Source organism: Salarias fasciatus, unplaced genomic scaffold, assembly GCF_902148845.1.
Source record: "Salarias fasciatus unplaced genomic scaffold, fSalaFa1.1, whole genome shotgun sequence".
Classification (NCBI taxonomy): domain Eukaryota; kingdom Metazoa; phylum Chordata; class Actinopteri; order Blenniiformes; family Blenniidae; genus Salarias; species Salarias fasciatus.
In genome coordinates, this window is record NW_021941376.1 from 647,711 (window position 1) to 667,473 (window position 19,763).

At 53.6% G+C, this 19,763-nt stretch overlaps 1 protein-coding gene across 1 annotated transcript in view; it reads left to right on the forward strand.

Moving 5' to 3' along the window:
* Positions 1-1,459: 1,459 nt before the first annotated feature.
* Positions 1,460-19,763, forward strand: part of vps39 (VPS39 subunit of HOPS complex) — a 35,315-nt gene continuing 17,011 nt past the window's right edge. Inside the window, 16 exon segments of the mRNA XM_030087178.1 lie at positions 1,460-2,132; positions 8,301-8,366; positions 8,449-8,513; positions 8,788-8,830; positions 9,468-9,562; positions 9,909-9,954; positions 9,957-10,006; positions 10,081-10,173; positions 11,916-12,099; positions 12,894-12,927; positions 12,929-13,012; positions 13,914-13,990; positions 13,993-14,033; positions 14,767-14,842; positions 14,845-14,892; positions 14,983-15,125. Of these exon segments, the coding sequence (XP_029943038.1) occupies positions 2,060-2,132; positions 8,301-8,366; positions 8,449-8,513; positions 8,788-8,830; positions 9,468-9,562; positions 9,909-9,954; positions 9,957-10,006; positions 10,081-10,173; positions 11,916-12,099; positions 12,894-12,927; positions 12,929-13,012; positions 13,914-13,990; positions 13,993-14,033; positions 14,767-14,842; positions 14,845-14,892; positions 14,983-15,125 (1,218 nt within the window). The 5' untranslated portion in view covers positions 1,460-2,059.

A 19,763-nucleotide genomic window follows, 5' to 3' on the forward strand; every position in this document is an offset into this window, starting at 1 on the left:
CTCCAAATTCACACGTCTTACTTCTGTTCCGTAGCTCTGTCACATATTGATCAATTGTCTCTCCTGTCTTCTGTACACGTGTGAAGAATCTGTGCCTCTCAAATGTCACATTTCTCTTAGGTGTGTTATCTTATTTAGCTTCATGCCGTCTCCATCAGCAAGTGTGAAGTTATTATAAACTTCTAGTGCGTCCTCACCAAAAACACTGCTGCTTGCTTTTTGTCACTTGCCTCATCAAGTCCAATCGCCGGTAAGTACAAAGCAAAGCGTTGCTTGAATCTCCTCCAGTTTTCAGCCACATTCCCAGTAAGCTGAAGGGCGGGAGGTGGTGTAAGCCGTCCATCGCTCGTCCTCTTTCTCTCAGGGCTGGTTGGCAACACAACGTTTACTCTTGAACTGATGGATCAATTCCGCTAGCTCGGTGGCTAACATTAGCTTGCCTCGGTAGCTCGTCCTCCTTGTTCATATTTGCATCCGGTACCTCTCTTCAGCATCCTCTTCTGACAGCGGGTTTGTTTCTGCTTTGGGTTCTCAGTAACCAGGCCGTTGTTTGAAGAGAAAGATACTTTATCTGAAGAACTTGTTACATATTTACAGACAGGATCACTTCCAACATGTCATGACACTCCGGTGCATCAACTCACAGTCCCCCGAACGCCCCCTGCTGTCCGGAGGTATAAACAGCATTCACATTGAACATCACTGCTGGGCAAATACATATTTGCTGATATCATTACAGCGTGGGCGTTTAGATCTGCTCTGTTCCACGCAGGGTTCCAGCTGCAGACCGGCCGGAGGCAGCCGTCTCTCTCACTCACACACACACACACACACACACACACACACACACACACACACACACACACACCGGAGCAGAGGAAGACGCTGCCTTCAGGGGAGACCTGGCACGCGTGACCGAGGAGGGATCCCCGGACCGGATCCCAGAGCAGAACAGAAGAGCTTGGAGACCGGCATTTGTTTTATTCTATGTATTTATTTATTTTTTAGATGTAGCCCCAAATGTTTTATTGAGCTTTTAACGGACTGAATTTTGTTGGTGGGCTGAACTGGTTTTAATACAACTCATTAGTGTGACTTCCTGTGTTGTGTCCTCCTTGACAAGTGTGCTCACACCCGGTCAGATCCTTGTTCTGAACAGTAAACTTCAACAGGTCAAACTTTTCCATTATTTAACCTCTCCATAGCCCCAGCTCACAGTACAGCACAGCCTCACAAACTACAGCCTCACAAACTACAGCCTCACAGCAGAACTACAGCCTCACAGCAGAACTACAGCCTCACAGCAGAACTACAGCCTCACAAACTACAGCCTCACGGGTTGAACAGATGGTGGAGCTCGTGCTGTTCATGAGGCGGTGTGTTGGTCACGCAGCGCCTCTGCGTGATGACGCCTCCTTTAATGAGCTCCTCGTGAGACGTCAGTCACGTGCCTCACGCAGCCGCCGTCAACAATCCCGGAAGTGAGCGGGAGCTAACGCTAACAGCTCTCAGCAGCTAACAGCAGCTCTCAGACCTCACAGACCCGAACCGTTCGGTCCGGACCGCGGTCAGTCCGGCCCCTGCAGCCGGTCCAGGCCCTCAGCCCGGCCGGAAGACAGGACAGCTGCTTCCGGTCCGAATGTTTATCAGCGCTAACTTCTGGCTAACATGCTAGCGATCAGCTGTTGATGTTTGGAGGCTCCGGAGCAGACCCGGTCCCGGACCTCACTTCTGCTGGACCACTGAAGACCCGGTCCCGGACCTCACTTCTGCTGGACCACTGAAGACCCGGTCCCGGAGTTGATCTGGCTTCAGTTCTCCTGGACCTCTGCAGGACTTCATGGAGACCTGAGAACCAACACCATCCTGACGGCTCCTCAGGCAGTCATCTGAGCCCCCGGAGGACCCGGTCCAGAGGACCTGACCCGGAGGACCCGGTCCAGAGGACCTGACCCGGAGGACCCGGTCCAGAGGACCTGACCCGGAGGACCCGGTCTAGAGGACCTGACCCGGAGGACCCGGTCCAGCACAGTCCTGCAGTCATCAGCTCTTCCTCATCATGCACGACGCCTACGAGTCGGTCCCGATCCTGGAGAAGCTCCCGCTGCAGATCGACTGCCTGGCGGCCTGGGGTGAGTCCAGGAGGTACTGGTCTGTGAGGGGGGCCCTCTGGGGGTTCTGGAGGTCTCCGGAGGTCTGTGGGTGGGGGGACTAACCCAGTCCAGGTCTCAGCTGAGTCACATGTTCCTAAGGTGGGAGAAGATTCAGGATCACCTGGTTCTAGATCAGTAGAAATGTGGATCTACAGGCGGAACAGGTGGGTTTAGACCAGTGGGACCGGGTCGTTACCAGTCCACCTGGCTCCTGGGGTTCTGGTTCTGCTCCTGGGGTTCTGGTTCTGCTGCAGGTCCAGTCTAGATCAGGTTCCTCAGGTGACCTCGTCTCCTCCTGAGAACCTGCTGGAGGTGAGAACAGAGACTGGAGTCATCACCCAGAGGGGCGTGGCGCTGTGAGGAGTGGGCGGGGCTTAGCGGCGGTCAGCCGGGACGTCTGGACCGCAGGATGCTCCTGATCAGATGGAGGTGCCGGCGCGTCGGCAGGGCGGTTCCACTGCAGGCCGGGGTTCTCGATGGTGAAGCTGTGAGCCCAGCAGGACGGAACCCGGAGGACGAAGACCGTCCTCCTACCCGGACGCCCGGGGAGGGGGACAGGAGGAGCTCCGGGACTCGATCCAGGACGGTGGAACCGGGAGAACCCCGAGTGACGGAGTTCAAGAAGAGAACCCTGCAGAACGCTGCCCCCGGTGGTGAGAGAGGACGAGGTGGAGACGAGGTGGAGGAGGGACGAGGTGGAGGAGGGACGAGGTGGTGAGAGGGGACGAGGTGGAGACGAGGTGGAGGAGGGACGAGGTGGAGGAGGGACGAGGTGGTGAGAGGGGACGAGGTGGAGACGAGGTGGAGGAGGGACGAGGTGGAGGAGGGACGAGGTGGAGGAGGGACGAGGTGGTGAGAGGGGACGAGGTGGAGACGAGGTGGAGGAGGGACGAGGTGGAGGAGGGACGAGGTGGAGGAGGGACAAGGTGGAGGAGGGACGAGGTGGAGGAGGGACGAGGTGGTGAGAGGGGACGAGGTGGAGACGAGGTGGAGGAGGGACGAGGTGGAGGAGGGACGAGGTGGAGGAGGGACAAGGTGGAGGAGGGACAAGGTGGAGGAGGGACGAGGTGGAGGAGGGACGAGATGGAGGAGGGACAAGGTGGAGGAGGGACGGCAGTGTTTACATCCGGGGTTGGGGGGGCCGTCCTGCAGAGGAGGAACTAAACGTAACCTAAACCGTCTCCTGTGTCGGCCTGAATGTAAGACAACTCTTTTTCAAATATCATTTAGTGAAAATAAAAATCTGTTGAAGACAATAAGGTCACTCATAAGAGAACTTTTTATTGTACAATTATTTAAACTCAAAAACTCAGAGCAGAGAGAACATTTCACCTGATTTAAGATAAAAAAATACTGCAGTGTTAAATAAAAAATACAATTGTCTTTCTCAAAAAAGCAACAATTAAGAGCCTTAAAGGTTCAATAACTGCATCAATGATGTAAATAACTTTATAACCATCAAACTCCAGTCCTGTTCAGCTTCATGAACATGAATAACTCAGCCTCCTGGATGCTGGGTTCAGTCTGGCCTGTAGAGAACAGTTCTTCAGAGAGAAAGCAGCAGGTTTCAGCTGCTCTGAGCTTTTATTACTTTCTCCTGAAGGCTGGAAAACTGAAACCAACCAGATAAACACAGAAGTGAACAAACACACAAGCTGTACCACAACACACATCACTGTCTGAAAACTAAACCAGTCAGCATTTAAAATCAGAGCCGCTAGCTCAATGCTAACTATTAATGGAAACGCCATTGACATGCTAACGGAATTAGCATCTGCGTTGAAACTTCAAAACAAACTGACAAACTCACCAGTATCAGTTCCCCCTCCATCCTGAACATCAGCTGAGTATACTCGAGTACTGACAGGCAGGTATTCTGGATACTGTTTGAAATGAAGCTTAGAAAAACCAGCAGCAGCCACTCTGCTCAGTCTTCTTCTCTCTGCTGCAGGCTGACTCTCTGTCCAGCTCACTAGCTCCCCCTAACGGGGGGCGGAGCCACTGCATGGAGCAGAGGCAGTACAGCTCCCCGGGACTCTGGCTCCATCCAGTCCTCCATCCAGTCCTCCACCCAGTCCTCCACCCAGTCCTCCATCCAGTCCTCCACCCAGTCCTCCATCCAGTCCTCCACCCAGTCCTCCACCCAGTCCTCCACCCAGTCCTCCATCCAGTCCTCCACCCAGTCCTCCATCCAGTCCTCCACCCAGTCCTCCATCCAGTCCTCCACCCAGTCCTCCATCAGAGCACCACCCCGTTTCAGAGAAAACCATTCCTGGAAGAAAAACACATGGTCTTATATTCAGGCCAAGATGGTAGTTGAGATCTGGTGAACCAGGGTTAAGTTGAGCCCTGGTGAACCAGAGACAGACCGTCTCGCTGGACACTTTCCATCTGCAGTGGACTGACTGGAAAAATGAGCAGTGGTCATCATGGACCTGTCCACAGTGCAGGACATCTGTCCACAGTGGACTGGTCCATGCGTGACCTTGACCCACCGTCTGAGGTCAGGGCTCAGATCCTTCTGTCTGTACTGCCTTCACTGGATCACTGGATCACTCTGAGTCAAGTCGGTCACAACAGACAGCGTCCTATGAAGAAAGCCCCAGACCGGCAGCGAAAAGGAAAAATCATGATTTACTGAAGCAATGAAGTAAATCAAAACCCAAATCCATCTGTTTTCGAGATTTTAAAGTCCACAACAAGGTTTGAGGGCCTCTCACCAGCCACACACACACCTGGCTTCCTGTGTTCAGCTGCAGGCCTGAGGGATGCTGGGAGCAGCGAGGCCGAAACCTGAACGGCCGCTTCGCTTCTGAGCACAACCAAGAAGGAAGGAGTTCCTGACCTGCAGATCCAGAACTGTTAGAGTGAACGAATGAATCCAGAAGCTTCCTGGTGATGATGATGATGGTGGTGATAGTAATGGTGATGATGATGATGGTGATTATGGTGATGATAGTGATGATGTCGGTGATGATGTCAGTGATGATGTCGGTGATGATGATAGTGATGATGATGATGGCGATGATGATGATGGCGATGATGATGGTGATCAGCGGCAGCGTCCAGGGAGCCTGTCTCTCGGGCTGGGCGATATAAACCATTTCAACCCTATGTGATATAAATGTGGCCCACGGTAGGGATTTTGGTCATAGCGCCCAACCGCGATAGCACATTACGTCCACTAGGTGGCAGTAATGCAACGTTTTAGATGCCCGTTCCCAGAAGAAGAAGAACACAACGTCAGCGACGGCGGCGAGCGGAGAACAGACAGAGGAAGAGCTCCTGGAAAAGATTGGTGCAACATCTAAAACATTGATCTGTAACTGGCGGCTGAACAACATCTGGCCGCCAGATGCTTTAGAGAATCTGAGGCTCCTGCTTCACGGAGGCAGTGACTCCGCCCACTAACCTGTCAGCGTCCAGCTCCTCCTGAACCTTCTTTACCTGTGAAACACCTGAAACCCTCTGATTCAGAGAACAACCTGCAGCTCCTGCTGCCTTCAGGGACGCTTCGTAAAAGTAGCTGCCGACAGCGGTGCCTCAGTCAGCTGTTAGCTTAGCTGTTAGCCACCGACGAACGGGGAGCAGTCAAAAAAAATTGGTCAGACGCCAAATCAAGTTGCCGACCCCTGATCTGTAATCTGGACCTGGTTTGGGTTCAGAGTAATTTGACTTCTGTTATTTAATAGTTTAAAAACCACTTCCTGCTTCCTTGTTTCACCATGTGCTGTGGTAACCATGGTAACCGTTAAAAGACTGTTATGCTGAAATCCATACATCAAACTAGAAAATTTCTGCGGAAGTTTTGGCTTTTATCATGATCTGTACCGTCTATGTTGTAAGTTTCAAACTGTACTGTGATATAAATCTTAGGCCGTATCGCCCACCCCTACCTGCCACACCCGGTGGTGCTTCCTACCCGTCCTGCCTCGGCGCCTCCCTTGGGGCCGTGGTCTTCCCCTCCAGACCGGACCAGTGAAGAGTCTGCAGAGTCCACCTGTGCAGCGAACTCTTCCTCCTCGTCCTCTGTGCCAGTGAATGCTATGGTGCCGGTGGGGACCGGCCGGTCCAAGGTGGCTCCAGACCACCGTCGATCCACAAAGCAGGAATCGGTTCCCCGACAACCGCTGGAGTAGCGGTCAAGGGAAAAACACTCAAAGCAGAACTGTGCAACTTTGTTACTGCATCAAATTTTTTTCAGAATCCCTGTGGGGGTAAAACACAGACTTGGCAGTGAGTAGCCGCCCCCCCCCCCCCCCCCCCCCCCCCCCCAGGTGTCTGTCCTGAAAACAGTACTTGCAGCTTTCAGAGGATCCAACCCGACTACATCTGGGGAGAACAAACCAGCTTACGGCGCTCAGACGGGAGTACAGGGATAACAAACATCAAACCCTCGCTAGCGTTAGCAACGCCACGCTGAGCTGCTCACCACGGCAGAACCAAGAAGACGGAGAAAACCTTTGTCTGACAAGCGGGAAAAAAGGAAACAGGAGTGGGACGCTCTCTGCAGGGGGGGGGGGGGGGGGGTGATGCGGAGGAGGTTTCACAGCGAGCTTTCACAGGAGACCAGTAGGGGGAGCCCTAAAGCAAGTCTTGCATAGTTCTGCTTTAATGAGCCCGACGGCAGCGTCTCCCGCAGCATGGCTTCACAGTGAAACACATCTGACACAGTCTGACACAGTCTGACACAGTCTGACACAGTCTGACACAATCTGACACAGTCTGACACAATCTGACACAATCTGACACAGTCTGACACAGTCTGACACAGTCTGACACAGTCTGACACAATCTGAAACAGTCTGACACAGTCTGAAACAATCTGACACAGTCTGACACAGTCTGACACAGTCTGACACAGTCTGACACAATCTGACACAATCTGACACAGTCTGACACAGTCTGACACAATCTGACACAGTCTGACACAATCTGACACAGTCTGACACAGTCTTGACACAGTCTGACACAATCTGACACAATCTGACACAGTCTGACACAGTCTGACACAATCTGACACAGTCTGACACAGTCTGACACAATCTGACACAGTCTGACACAATCTGACACAATCTGAAACAGTCTGACACAGTCTGACACAGTCTGACACAGTCTGACACAATCTGACACAGTCTGACACAATCTGACACAGTCTGACACAATCTGACACAGTCAGACACAATCTGACACAGTCTGACACAATCTGACACAGTCAGACACAATCTGACACAGTCTGACACAATCTGACACAATCTGACACAGTCTGACACAGTCTGACACAATCTGACACAGTCTGACACAGTCTGACACAGTCTGACACAATCTGACACAGTCTGACACAGTCTGACACAATCTGACACAGTCTGACACAGTCTGACACAGTCTGACACAATCTGACACAGTCTGACACAGTCTGACACAGTCTGACACAATCTGACACAGTCTGACACAGTCTGACACAGTCTGACACAATCTGAAACAGTCTGACACAGTCTGACACAGTCTGAAACAATCTGACACAGTCTGACACAGTCTGACACAGTCTGACACAATCTGACACAATCTGACACAGTCTGACACAATCTGACACAATCTGAAACAGTCTGACACAGTCTGAAACAATCTGACACAGTCTGACACAGTCTGACACAATCTGACACAGTCTGACACAGTCTGACACAGTCTGACACAATCTGACACAATCTGACACAGTCTGACACAGTCTGACACAGTCTGACACAATCTGACACAATCTGACACAATCTGAAACAGTCTGACACAGTCTGACACAGTCTGACACAATCTGACACAATCTGAAACAGTCTGGCACAGTCTGACACAGTCTGACACAATCTGACACAATCTGACACAGTCTGACACAATCTGACACAATCTGACACAGTCTGACACAGTCTGACACAGTCTGACACAATCTGACACAGTCTGAAACAATCTGAAACAATCTGACACAGTCTGACACAGTCTGACACAGTCTGACACAGTCTGACACAATTGTTCCCTCAGTCTAATGTACACTACGGAAGCCAGTGAGTGGACACAGACAAGCGACTGTACTGAAGACCGTTTGTTTGGTGTCTCCATGTGTCCATGTGTCCTCATCCGTCCTGATGTTCCTTCCTGCAGAGGACTGGCTCCTCGTTGGAACCAAACCGGGACACCTGCTGCTGTACCGGATCAAGAAAGACGCAGGTGGGAAGACGGGGGGACAGGGGGACAGTCTCTGGGCTCTCAGTCCACTTCCTGCTGAACTGAAGCTTGGTTCTGTCCTCAGGGACCAACCGCTTTGAGGTGACGCTGGAGAAGTCCAACAAGAACTTCTCCAAGAAGATCCAGCAGGTGAGAACCATGGAGGACCAGGGGTCCAGGCTGGATCCACTGGATCCAGGCTGGATCCACTGGGTCTAGGCTGGATCCACTGGGTCCAGGACCCAGCAGATCCCCACTGGGTCCAGTTTGATCCCACTGGGTCCAGGACCCATCAGATCTCCCAGCTTCCTGCTGATCCCACTGAGTCCAGGCTGGATGTTGTTGTGTGATCATTTTTGAAAGATTAAATCTGATTTCCACTTGAACCATTTCTCTCCCCCCCCCCCCCCCCCCGGTCTTCCAGCTCTATGTGGTCTCTCAGTATAAGATCCTGGTCAGTCTTCTGGGTGAGTCTTCTTCTTCTCTGGTTTTTGGTGATGGGTGTTCAGGGTGAGAACCAGGAACCAGAGGGTCCTGGTTCCTGGTTCTTCAGGTTCTAGGCTGTGTGGCATCAGTGAGGTCAGCTGTGTGAGGGTGGAGAACCACCTGCTGTTCTTCAAGAGCCTTTACCTCCAGAACCACAGATGGAGGCTCAGTGCCTCTGAAACCGGAACTGTTCTCAACCAGAACCACGGTCTGCCAGGCGCCGCAGACCGGACAACAGTCTGAGGACAGGTCCGCTGCTCCCGGAGCCCCGCCCCCTTCCCTGGCTGCTCCCGGAGCCCCGCCCCCTTCTCCCAGCTGCTCCTGTGGCTCCTCCCCCGCTGCTTCCGGAGCCCCGTGCCTCCACTGCTCCTGGAGCCCCGCCCCCTCCCCGGCTGCTCCCGGAGCCCCGCCCCCTGCCCTGGCTGCTCCCATGGCTCCGCCCCCGCGGCTCCCGGAGCCCTGCCCCCTTCCCCCGGCTGCTCCCAGAGCCCCGCCCCCTGCCCTGGCTGCTCCCATGGCTCCGCCCCCGCTGCTCCCGGAGCCCTACCCGCTCCCTTCGCTGCTCCCTTAGCCCCGCCCCCTGCTCCTCTGAATCGTGACCTTGTTGGATTCCTGCAGAGAACAACATCCACGTCCACGACCTCTTGACCTTCCAGCAGATCACCGTGGTGTCGAAGGCCAGAGGAGCCTCACTGTTCACCTGTGACCTGCAGGTGAGGAGCAGCACTCACTGTCACACACACACACACACACACACAAACACACACACACACACACACACAGGCAGACACTACTGACCTCTTGACCCGCTGTCCTTCTGATTGGCTGACCTGCTGACCTCTTGACCTCCTGACCTGCAGGTCAACAGTTTCTTCAGGCTGCTGAGTTTCACAGTTTGCATCATGGGTAGTGACCGACTGTCCAGAGGTCAGCAGGGGTCAGTGGGGGGTCATGGGGGTCAGTGGGAGTGACCAGCTGTTTGTGGGCGGGTCGTTCGGGGTCAGGTGGGGGTCATGGGGGTCAGTGGGAGTGACCAGCTGTTTGTGGGCGTGTCCTCAGCGCGGCGCCTCGGGGGAGGAGCGGCGGCAGATGTGTGTGGCGGTGAAGAGAAGCTGCAGCTGTACTACTGGAAGGACCGGGAGTTCCACGAGCTGCAGGTCCACTCTCACCCTCCAGTCTGATCCCAGACCCGACCCTGGTGACCTCTGACCTCTGTCCTGCTGCGTCTCAGGGGGACTTTGCTGCTCCGGACATCCCCAAGTCCATGGCCTGGTGTGAGAACTCCATCTGCGTGGGCTTCAAGAGGGACTACTACCTGATCCGGGTACGAGGGGGGTCGGGGGTCTGGGTGGTGGTTGGGGGGTCAGGGGGGTCAGGGGTCTGGGTGATGATGGGGGGGGTCAGGGGTCTGGGTGGTGGTGGGGGGGTCAGGGGGTCAGGGTTCTGGGTGATGATGGGGGGTCAGGGGGTCTGGGTGATGATGGGGGGTCAGGGGGTCTGGGTGAGGATGGGGGGGTCAGGGGGTCTGGGTGATGATGGGGGGGTGTCAGGGGGGTCAGGGTGATGACAGACACAGGAACGGCTGTCTCTGGCCCGCGGCCCCTAGGGGCCCCAGACTGACATGGCATGATAGGACCCTGAGCCCGGGGTTCCCTGAATGGTGGTCTGGCAGCGGGTCCAGCTGGTCTGTCGAGGTCTCTGGGGACCACGGGGGGCGAAAAACGAGGAGGCTGGACGTGGTTCTATGAAGCGGCCCCCGGCTCCGCCTGGGGCCCGAGACCCGCTGCCCGGCCCCGTGAGCTCCAACTGCCGTTTCCCCAACCGCCGTCCAGCGCCTCGGTGGAGGGGGGCTGCTCCGGTCGCTCTGGGAGCCGCGCCCCCTTCAGGAACGCCGCCGCCTCAGAAAGTTCCCTGAAGTAGAAACGACTGAAGCGAAGGACGGTCCTACACCGGAGGACGGTCCTGTCTGGTCCTGAGGACCTCCAGACGCTCCGAGCTGCCAGTGGGGACCGCGGTCCTGACGCCATGCAGCCCCCCCCCCCCCGCCGCCATCCTGAAGAGAGAGGCGGCGGCCGCCAGAGAAACAACGTCATCCTCAGGCACCGGCATGGCACGGCTCGGCTCGGCTCGGCACGGCTCGGCTCGGCACGGCACGGCTCGGCTCGGCTCGGCACGGCTCGGCTCGGCTCGGCTCGGCTCGGCTCGGCACGGCTCGTCTCGGCTCGGCTCGGCTCGGCTCGGCTCGGCTCGGCTCGGCTCGGCTCGGCACGGCTCGGCTCGGCACGGCTCGGCCAGACGGGGCGTTGCTGCCTCCTCTGCAGGGCGGGAACCTCGGCTCAGCCCACGCTGTGAAGTAAGAAGCCAGGGGAACGGCGCCACCTGGCCTTCACGGGCCCTGAGGCCCCGCGGCCCGAGGCCCCGAGGCCCCGCAGCCCCGAGGCCCCGAGGCCCCGTCGGCCCCGAGGCCCCGAGCCGACACCGGACTCACTCGGTAGACGGATCGGTGTCCATAACCCGGAATACGACAGCGCCACCTGGCTTTCACCAACCTCGGCTGAAGGCGAACACCAGCAACACGCGAGCGGGGGAGGAGCGCAGTGTTTCCTTCGCTAGCAGCGGCTAGCGCTAACCGCTGCTAAAGCTAGCTGCGGCTAGCGCTAACCGCTGCTAAAGCTAGCTGCGGCTAGAGCTAGCAGCGTGTCGCTGCGCAGTCAGACTCCGGACCAGTGAGACCTGAGCGGAGTCACGGCGCCCCCCCGTCCTCGCCGTCGTTTCAGCTTCAATCTGCGGCGTTTCAGGCACGTCTGTTCCGAGTCTTGGGTTTGAGAAAATAACATGTCCAACGTGTCCTGAGTTGAAATTAGAAGTAGAAGACATAGAAGACCCTCAGTCTCCTGGAGGATCTGTCTTTTCTCTTCTTCTTCTGCTGTTTCTCTTCATGTTCCATCTTCCGCCGTTCTCTGCGTCTCTTCAGGTCTTTGCTGATTGGACTGTAGCCAGGTTGTCTCTCCTCTCACGGTGTCTCCTTGTCTCTGGTTGTCCTGTGCCGTCTGTCCCGTCCTCCAGATGGACGGCCGTGGATCCATCAAGGAGCTGTTCCCCACCGGGAAGCAGCTGGAGCCGCTGGTGCCCCGCTGGCTGATGGGAAAGTGGCGGTGGGGGCAGGACGACCTGACGGTGGTCCTGAACGAAGAGGGCGTCTGCACCCAGAAGTGCGCCCTCAACTGGACAGACATCCCCATCGCCATGGGTGAGAGACCCCCCTGGTCCCGCTGCTGGGTCTGGCTGTGTTCTTCCAGTCCTCCAGGATCCGATCTGGTCTCTAGAACCCGGTTTCAGGGTCAGGTCTCGGTTTTTCCAGACAGAAGAAGCTTTTAGTCACAGCCGACAGAAACAGGAACAAACGGCAGGAGAGGGAGTAGAACCCGCAACCGAACTGCAGGACTTTTAATGAGGGGACTACAGGACCAGGAAGTGGAGTACTGAACCAACCAGGAAGTAGGGAAATGTTTAGCCTGTCGTCTCTGTCCTTTTCTGTCCATCTCTGTCTCTCTCTCTCTGTCTTTGTCTGTCTGTCTCTGTCTCTCTCTGTCTGTCTGTCTCTTTCTCTCTCTCTCTGTCTCGTCTCTCTCTCTCTGTCTCTGTCTCTGTCTCTGTCTCTGTCTGTCTCTCTGTCTTTCTGTCTCTGTCTCTCTCTGTCTCTCTCTCTGTCTCTCTCTCTCTGTCTCTGTCTGTCTCTTTCTCTGTCTCTGTCTCTGTCTTCCAGCTGGAAAGTTTCAGATTATAAAACTTTAAATGTTTGATTTGAATCTTGGAGATTTTCCGTTTCTGTCACTGCTTGATGATCCTGGTCCAAGAGGTGAGGACAGGACGACCTGGGCCGGGAGCACCAGGTCCACCAGTCCGCGGGGGACACGGCTGACGGGTCTCCAGTCCACCGCTTCGGACCCTGAGAGGACTGACCTACGGCTCGTCCCGGCCTGGACGCTGACGGTGTTGGCAGGGTTTCCTCTCAGCTGACAGTCGGGACTGTGTTCCTCCCAGAACACCAGCCCCCCGACATCATCGCGGTTCTGCCGGTACTTGGAGATCCGACCTTCGAGCCCAGACCTGGCGGTCCAGAGCGTGGAGCTGCAGAGACCCCGCTTCATCACGTCTGCAGGGTCAGTCCGACTGGTAGCACACTGCGGCAGACTGTAGCACACCGCGAACACTGTAGCACACCGCGACAGGACTGTAGCACACCGCGACAGACTGTAGCACAACCGTGACAGACTGTAGCACACCGTGACAGACTGTAGCACACTGCGACAGACTGTAGCACACCATGACAGAACTGTAGCACACCGTGACAGACTGTAGCACACTGTGACAGACTGTAGCACACTGCGACACACTGTAGCCACCATGACAGACTGTAGCACACCATGACAGACTGTAGCACACCGCGACAGACTGTAGCACACCGCGACAGACTGTAGCACACCGTGACAGACTGTAGCACACTGTGACAGACTGTAGCACACTGCGACACACTGTAGCACACCACACGACAGACTGTAGCACACCGCGACAGACTGTAGCACACCCGCGACAGACTGTAGCACACCATGACAGACTGTAGCACACCATGACAGACTGTATCACACCGCGACAGACTGTAGCACACCGCGACAGACTGTAGCACACCGCGTAGCACACCGTGACAGGACTGTAGCACACTGCGACAGACTGTGACAGACTGTAGCACACCCGCGACAGACTGTAGCACACCGCGACAGACTGACACAATGTAACACACTGTAGCCACACCGCGACAGACTGTAGCACACTGCGACAGACTAGCACACTGTGACACACTGACACAGTGTAACACACTGTAGCACGCTGTAGTCACACCATAGCACACTGTAAAACACTGTAACACACTGTGACACATTGTAACACACCGTGAAACACTGTAGCGCACCATTAAACACCATAACACATTGTGACACACCGTAAACACAATGTGCACACCGTAACACACTGTAGCACACCGTGACACCCCTCTCTGCCCCCCAGGCCTGACGTGGTCTACGTAGCCAGCAACCACTTCGTGTGGCGCCTGGTCCCGGCCCCCGTCTCCAGCCAGATCCGCCAGCGCTGCAGGACAAGCAGTTCGAGCTGGCTCTGCAGCTGGCAGTGAGTGTGTGTGTGTGTGTGTGTGCAGTGTGTAGTGTGTGTAGTGTGTGCAGTGTGTGTGTGCGCAGTGTGCAGTGTGGCGCAGTGTGCAGTGTGTGCAGTGTGTGTGTGTGCAGTGCACAGTGTGTGCAGTGTGTGTGGTGTGCAGTGTGTGTGCGCAGTGTGTTGCGCAGTGTGCAGTGTGTGCAGTGTGTGGTGTGTGCGCAGTGTGCAGTGTGTGTGTGTGCGCAGTGTGCAGTGTTGCGCAAGTGTGCGTGTTTGCGTGCAGTGCACAGTGTGTGCAGTGTGTGTGTGTGCGTGCAGTGCGCAGTGTGTGCAGTGTTGTGTGTGTGTGTGCAGTGCGCAGTGTGTGCAGTGTGTGTGTGTGCGTGCAGTGCGCGTGTGTGTGCGCAGTGTGCAGTGTGTGCAGTGTGTGTGTGCAGTGTGTGTGTGCAGTGTGTGTGTGCGTGCAGTGTGTGCAGTGTGCGTGTGTGCGTGCAGTGCGCAGTGTGTGCAGTGTGTGTGTGTGCGTGCAGTGCGCAGTGTGTGCAGTGTGTGTGTGCGTGCAGTGCGCAGTGTGTGCAGTGTGTGTGTGTGCGTGCAGTGCGCAGTGTGTGCAGTGTGTGTGTGTGCGTGCAGTGCGCAGTGTGTGCAGTGTGTGTGTGTGCGTGCAGTGCGCAGTGTGTGCAGTGTGTGTGTGTGCGTGCAGTGCGCAGTGTGTGCAGTGTGTGTGAGACGCTGTGCTGTGCTGCAGATGAAGGAGGACGGCGGCGGGGAGAAGAAGCAGCAGGTCCTCCACATCCAGAACCTCTACGCCTTCAACCTGTTCTGCAGAAGAGGTTCGACGAGTCCATGCAGGTCTTCGCCAAGCTGGGGACAGGTACCGTGCCGAGACCCCCGTTCCCCCCCCCCCCGTCCCCCCAGAACCACGGACCGTGCAGACGGAGTCCTGACCCCCCTCCGCCCGCAGACCCCACCCACGTCATCGGCCTGTACCCCGACCTGCTGCCCTCCGACTACCGCAAGCAGCTGCACTACCCCAACCCCCTGCCCCCCCTGACCGGGGCCGAGCTGGAGCGGGCCCACCTGGCCCTGATCGACTACCTGACCCAGGTGAGGGGCCCACACACACACACAGGAACAGACACACACACACACACACACACACACACACACACAGGAACAGACACACACACACACACACAGGAACACACAGGAACACCACACACACACACCACACACACACACACACACACAGGAACAGACACACACACACACACACACACACACACACACACACACACACACACACACAGGAACACACAGGAACAGACACACACACACAGGAACACACAGGAACAGACACACACACACACACACACACACACACACAGGAACACAGGAACACACAGGAACAGACACACACACACAGGAACACAGGAACACACAGGAACAGACACACACACACACACACACACACACACAGGAACACACACACACACAGGAACACACACACACACACACCACACGTGTCTCCAAACATGAAGCCGACCCAGAGGCGTCGGAAGCGTTGCGTCTCCCGGTCCTCCGGGGTGCGCTGCAGGCTGAGTCCGGCGCTTCATGGGCAGAAGGGAGATCAGCTGATCGTCTGCAGATGTGTTCACCTGGTGTTTTCCTGAGGGGCGGGCTACCTGATGGACAGGTGTTGCTCTGGAGTGATTGACGGTCCTTCAGCTGCCAGGACGTCTGCAGGCACATCAAGGTCTCTTCTAGCTGCTGTTTTCCTCAGGGACTCAGTTTGTTGACTAGTTTTAACTAGTTGTTGGTTCACTGTAACCAGGACTAGTTCCAGGGTTTCTGTTCTCCGGGTTTTTCTGTAATCTCTGCATTTATATCCCGTGTTAACAGTAATTTGATGCGTTGTGTTCGTGTTTTCTGAGCTGTTGTTTCGTACATGAAGTTTAGAAAACTGTAAGCAGCAACCGGGTTTGTTCTGTTTGTTTGTTTTTTTTTGTTTGTTTTTTTATTTAATTCCAAATTGAACATGAATGCATAACTTTACATCAGTGACATATTTCCTCCACGAGGAATGTGAGCGATTTCACACAAACCTTTATTCTGCTTAAGGAGCTTTTTTTTCCCCCCTTTGAAAACAAACAAAAACAAACAAAAAAAGAACCAAAAAAAAAAGAACATAAACAATAACAAAAAAAGAAACAACACAAATGTCCAGACCGGTGTCAAAATCAATGAATAAAGAATCATGAACCACTCGGACTGAGCAGAGGCTGTTCGTCATGCAGGAGCTGCTGCAGTTCAACTCACTGATTCTGCAGGTACGTCCATCCAAGACGGTCCACAGAGACCCTCTGCACAGTCTGTGTGTTTGTGGATCCAATGTGGTCCAAGAAAGGAGTCCAGGTTTTATAAAGTAGTGAAGGTTTGTCTTTGGTCCGGTCGGTCGTGCCTCCAAAGGGATCAGTTCCATGATGCTCTGTAAGCACTGTGAGAGTGGAGGGGGTTTCAGAGATCACTCAAGTGAACACACCTTCTTGGCACTAAACAAGAGCACATCAAGCAATGATGACATGTGAGGTGTAAGATTTAGACCAGAGTGTAATCCAAGAATACAAGACAGAGGAGTGATATCCAGATCTTTACCAGGTATCTCACATATCTTTTCACATACATTTCTCCAGAAGCTTCTGAGACAGGGGCCAGTCAAAATACAATGGCAGTATTTCCATCAGAAATTTTACATTTATTACAATGTTTGGGAAGTGCAGGGTACATTTATTCCGTAACACTGGCGTAATCTGGAGCCTGTGAATGATTTGAATTCAGTTCCCGAGCTTTATTTGTGATGAACAACCAGAGGGACTCGGCCACACATCTGCCCTCACATCATCGGCAACCATTAGCCCAGGTCAGCCTCCCAGGGCAATGTGAGACGTCCAGCAACCCCTTCTGGAAGAGACAGAGTATTATAAAACCTGCTGATCAATTTTCGGGGTCTGGGTTTTGCAGAATTTCCTCCAAAGAGGAACGGGAGCCACCAGGGTGCAGCCTGGCCTTTGAAGTGATGAAGCTGCGAACTTGTAAAACCTGTAGACATGTTTCGATGGGAGGTCATATTGCTCAGTTAGCTGGCTAAAAGATTGAACAATACCATCAAGCATGAGGCCCCCTATATACAAATGCCCTTTCTGACCACAGAACAAATGCACGGTCATCAAGACCAGGGGGGAAGTCAGGGTTTAAGTGAATAGGGGTGAGGAGGGAGAGTGAATCTTCTCGAGACTGAACATTATTAATAGATTTCCAAACCTTCAGTGTGTTTTGGAGGAGAAAATTACCCTTTACTTTGTCTGACACCCATTCCACAGAAACATACAAAATGCTGCAAAGCGGAACTGATCCGGCGGAGTGGCCTCGTGCCACGCCATGTGGGATGAGGCTCATTTCTACGCCGTTCCCAAAGACAGCGAGACAGGCACGCCGATTGGTAACGTTTGATATTTGGCAAAGCTCGTCCTCCTTTTCCCAGGGGAAGTTGCAATTTTTGTAATCTTAATCTGGCTCGTTTATTTTTCCACAAAAAGGAAGATAATGAGCTGTTAAGATCAGAAGGAGATTTTTTGGTCAGGAGAACAGGAACCATTTGGAACACAAAGTAAACGAGGAAGAAAGTTCATCTTAAAAAGATTCGCTCTCCCTATAAGAGATAATGGGAGGCATGTCCAGCGTTCCAGGTCCTCTTTAATTTTACGGATTGAAGGTATAAAGTTGGCCTATAAAGGCCATGAAGGGACGGGGTTATGCGTATACCAAGATAGGTAAACCAGATGGTGACCATCGAAAAGGGGAAGCAGTGGATGCAAAGATATTAGAGGTCAGGGGCATGACCTCTGACTTTGAGTAATTCATCTTGTAACCTGAAAACAGTCCAAAAGTTTTAATGATCTGAATAACTCTAACAATAGATGTCTCAGGGTCGCTTAAAAACAGCAAAATGTCATCAGCATAAAGAGAAATGGTATGGTGTTGAGGGCCTATATTGAAGCCTGCCACTAAGGGGTCGTTCCTAATCGCCTCAGCCAAGGGCTCGATGGCGAGCGCAAACAATAACGGCGATATTGGGCAGCCTTGACGAGTGCCACGTGTAACAGAAAATTTGGGAGATTTCCAACCATTTGTGAGGACCGAAGCATGGGGGGAATCATGTAAAGAATGAAGTTGTCCCCCAAGTTAAATTTCGAGAGGACACACAGTAAATATGGAACTCGACTCTGTCAGAAGCCTTCTCTGCATCGAGACAGACTGTGACAGCCTTGTCTTTTAAGTCAGAGCCACACTGTATGAGGTTCAGCAGTCTCCTCATATTATTGCATGAGTTACGTCCTAAAATAAAGCCAGTTTGGTCCGCTGTAACTAAATCTGCTACAACATCCTCCAGCCTTTTAGCTAAAATTTTTGGAATGAGTTTTCTGTCGACGTCAAGCAAAGCTATTGGTCTGTAAGAGGAACAATTTTCTGATGGTCTACCTTTTTCAGAATCAGTGAAATATTGGTGTCCATCACAGTCCTTGGGAGGTGGCCGAAACTAAATGAGTGGGAAAACATTTTAAGCAGGGGATCGACAAGCAGGCTCCGGAAAGATTTAAAAAACTCAGGGGTCAGACCATCGGGTCCTGGAGCCTTCCCCAGGTGAAATAGGACTGTTCAACAGTTCTTTCTGGGTCTCAGAAGCTTCAGGTAATTTAACTGTGGATAAAAAAGTTTGCATCAAGGAGTCAGAGTGGGGATCCACTTCTGATTTATATAATGATTCATAAAACTTCTTAAAACAATTGTTGATATCCCTGTATTATAAACTTTTACCCATTTCATCTTCTATCATTGAAATGGAAAACGAATCAGCCTTTGTCTTCACCAGATTTGTTCCCAAACTCATACATCTTATGCTTTGCAAAGAACAAAGATTTCTGAGCCTCTGCTGACATTAGTGTACGAGGGCGGACCCAAAAGAATCCGGAATGTGACTGTAACTTTTTATTTCTGACATTTCAAAATAAAACACCACCGTCGCCTTCAAAATAATCTCCATCTGCATTAATGCAGCGCTCCAGCCGTGTCTCCCACTTCACCAATGCGTCGTCAGACCGTGCGTAGAGTCATTCATGGCCGGCTGGGATTCGTCTGTCCCCTCCTCCACATCTGCAAACCGCTGTCCCTTCAGCTGCTGCTTCAACCTGGGGAACAAGAAAAAGTCACTGGAGGCTAGGCCTGGGCGATTATATGATCGTGATTGGTGATCGCGATTAATTTCCAGTCGATCACGGTGATCAGCTGAGAGTACGTTTACGCCATCAGACATGGTAGAAATGTGCGTAACACAGCCAATCACAGTCGACTTTTCCTGCTCAACTCCCGCCTGTAAGCTGTCTGAGAGTAAACGGAGATGAACGTGGAGCCGAGGGCAGCGAAGCAGATGAAGTCAGCCCTGCTCGGCGTCTTCCTCTGAAGATGAGGCTGCTGCTGACAGGAAAGGCTGCTGCTGACAGGACAGGCTGCTGCTGACAGGACAGGCTGCTGCTGACAGGACAGGCTGCTCCACCCACACCGCTGCTAGCTCACCGCTGCTAGCTCGCCGCTGCTAGTCACCGCTACTAGCTCACCGATCCGCAAGGAATCTGGCTTTTGAGTCCAGGAACTACTGGTGATACAGTTTAACTAACAATCGTTCAGTTC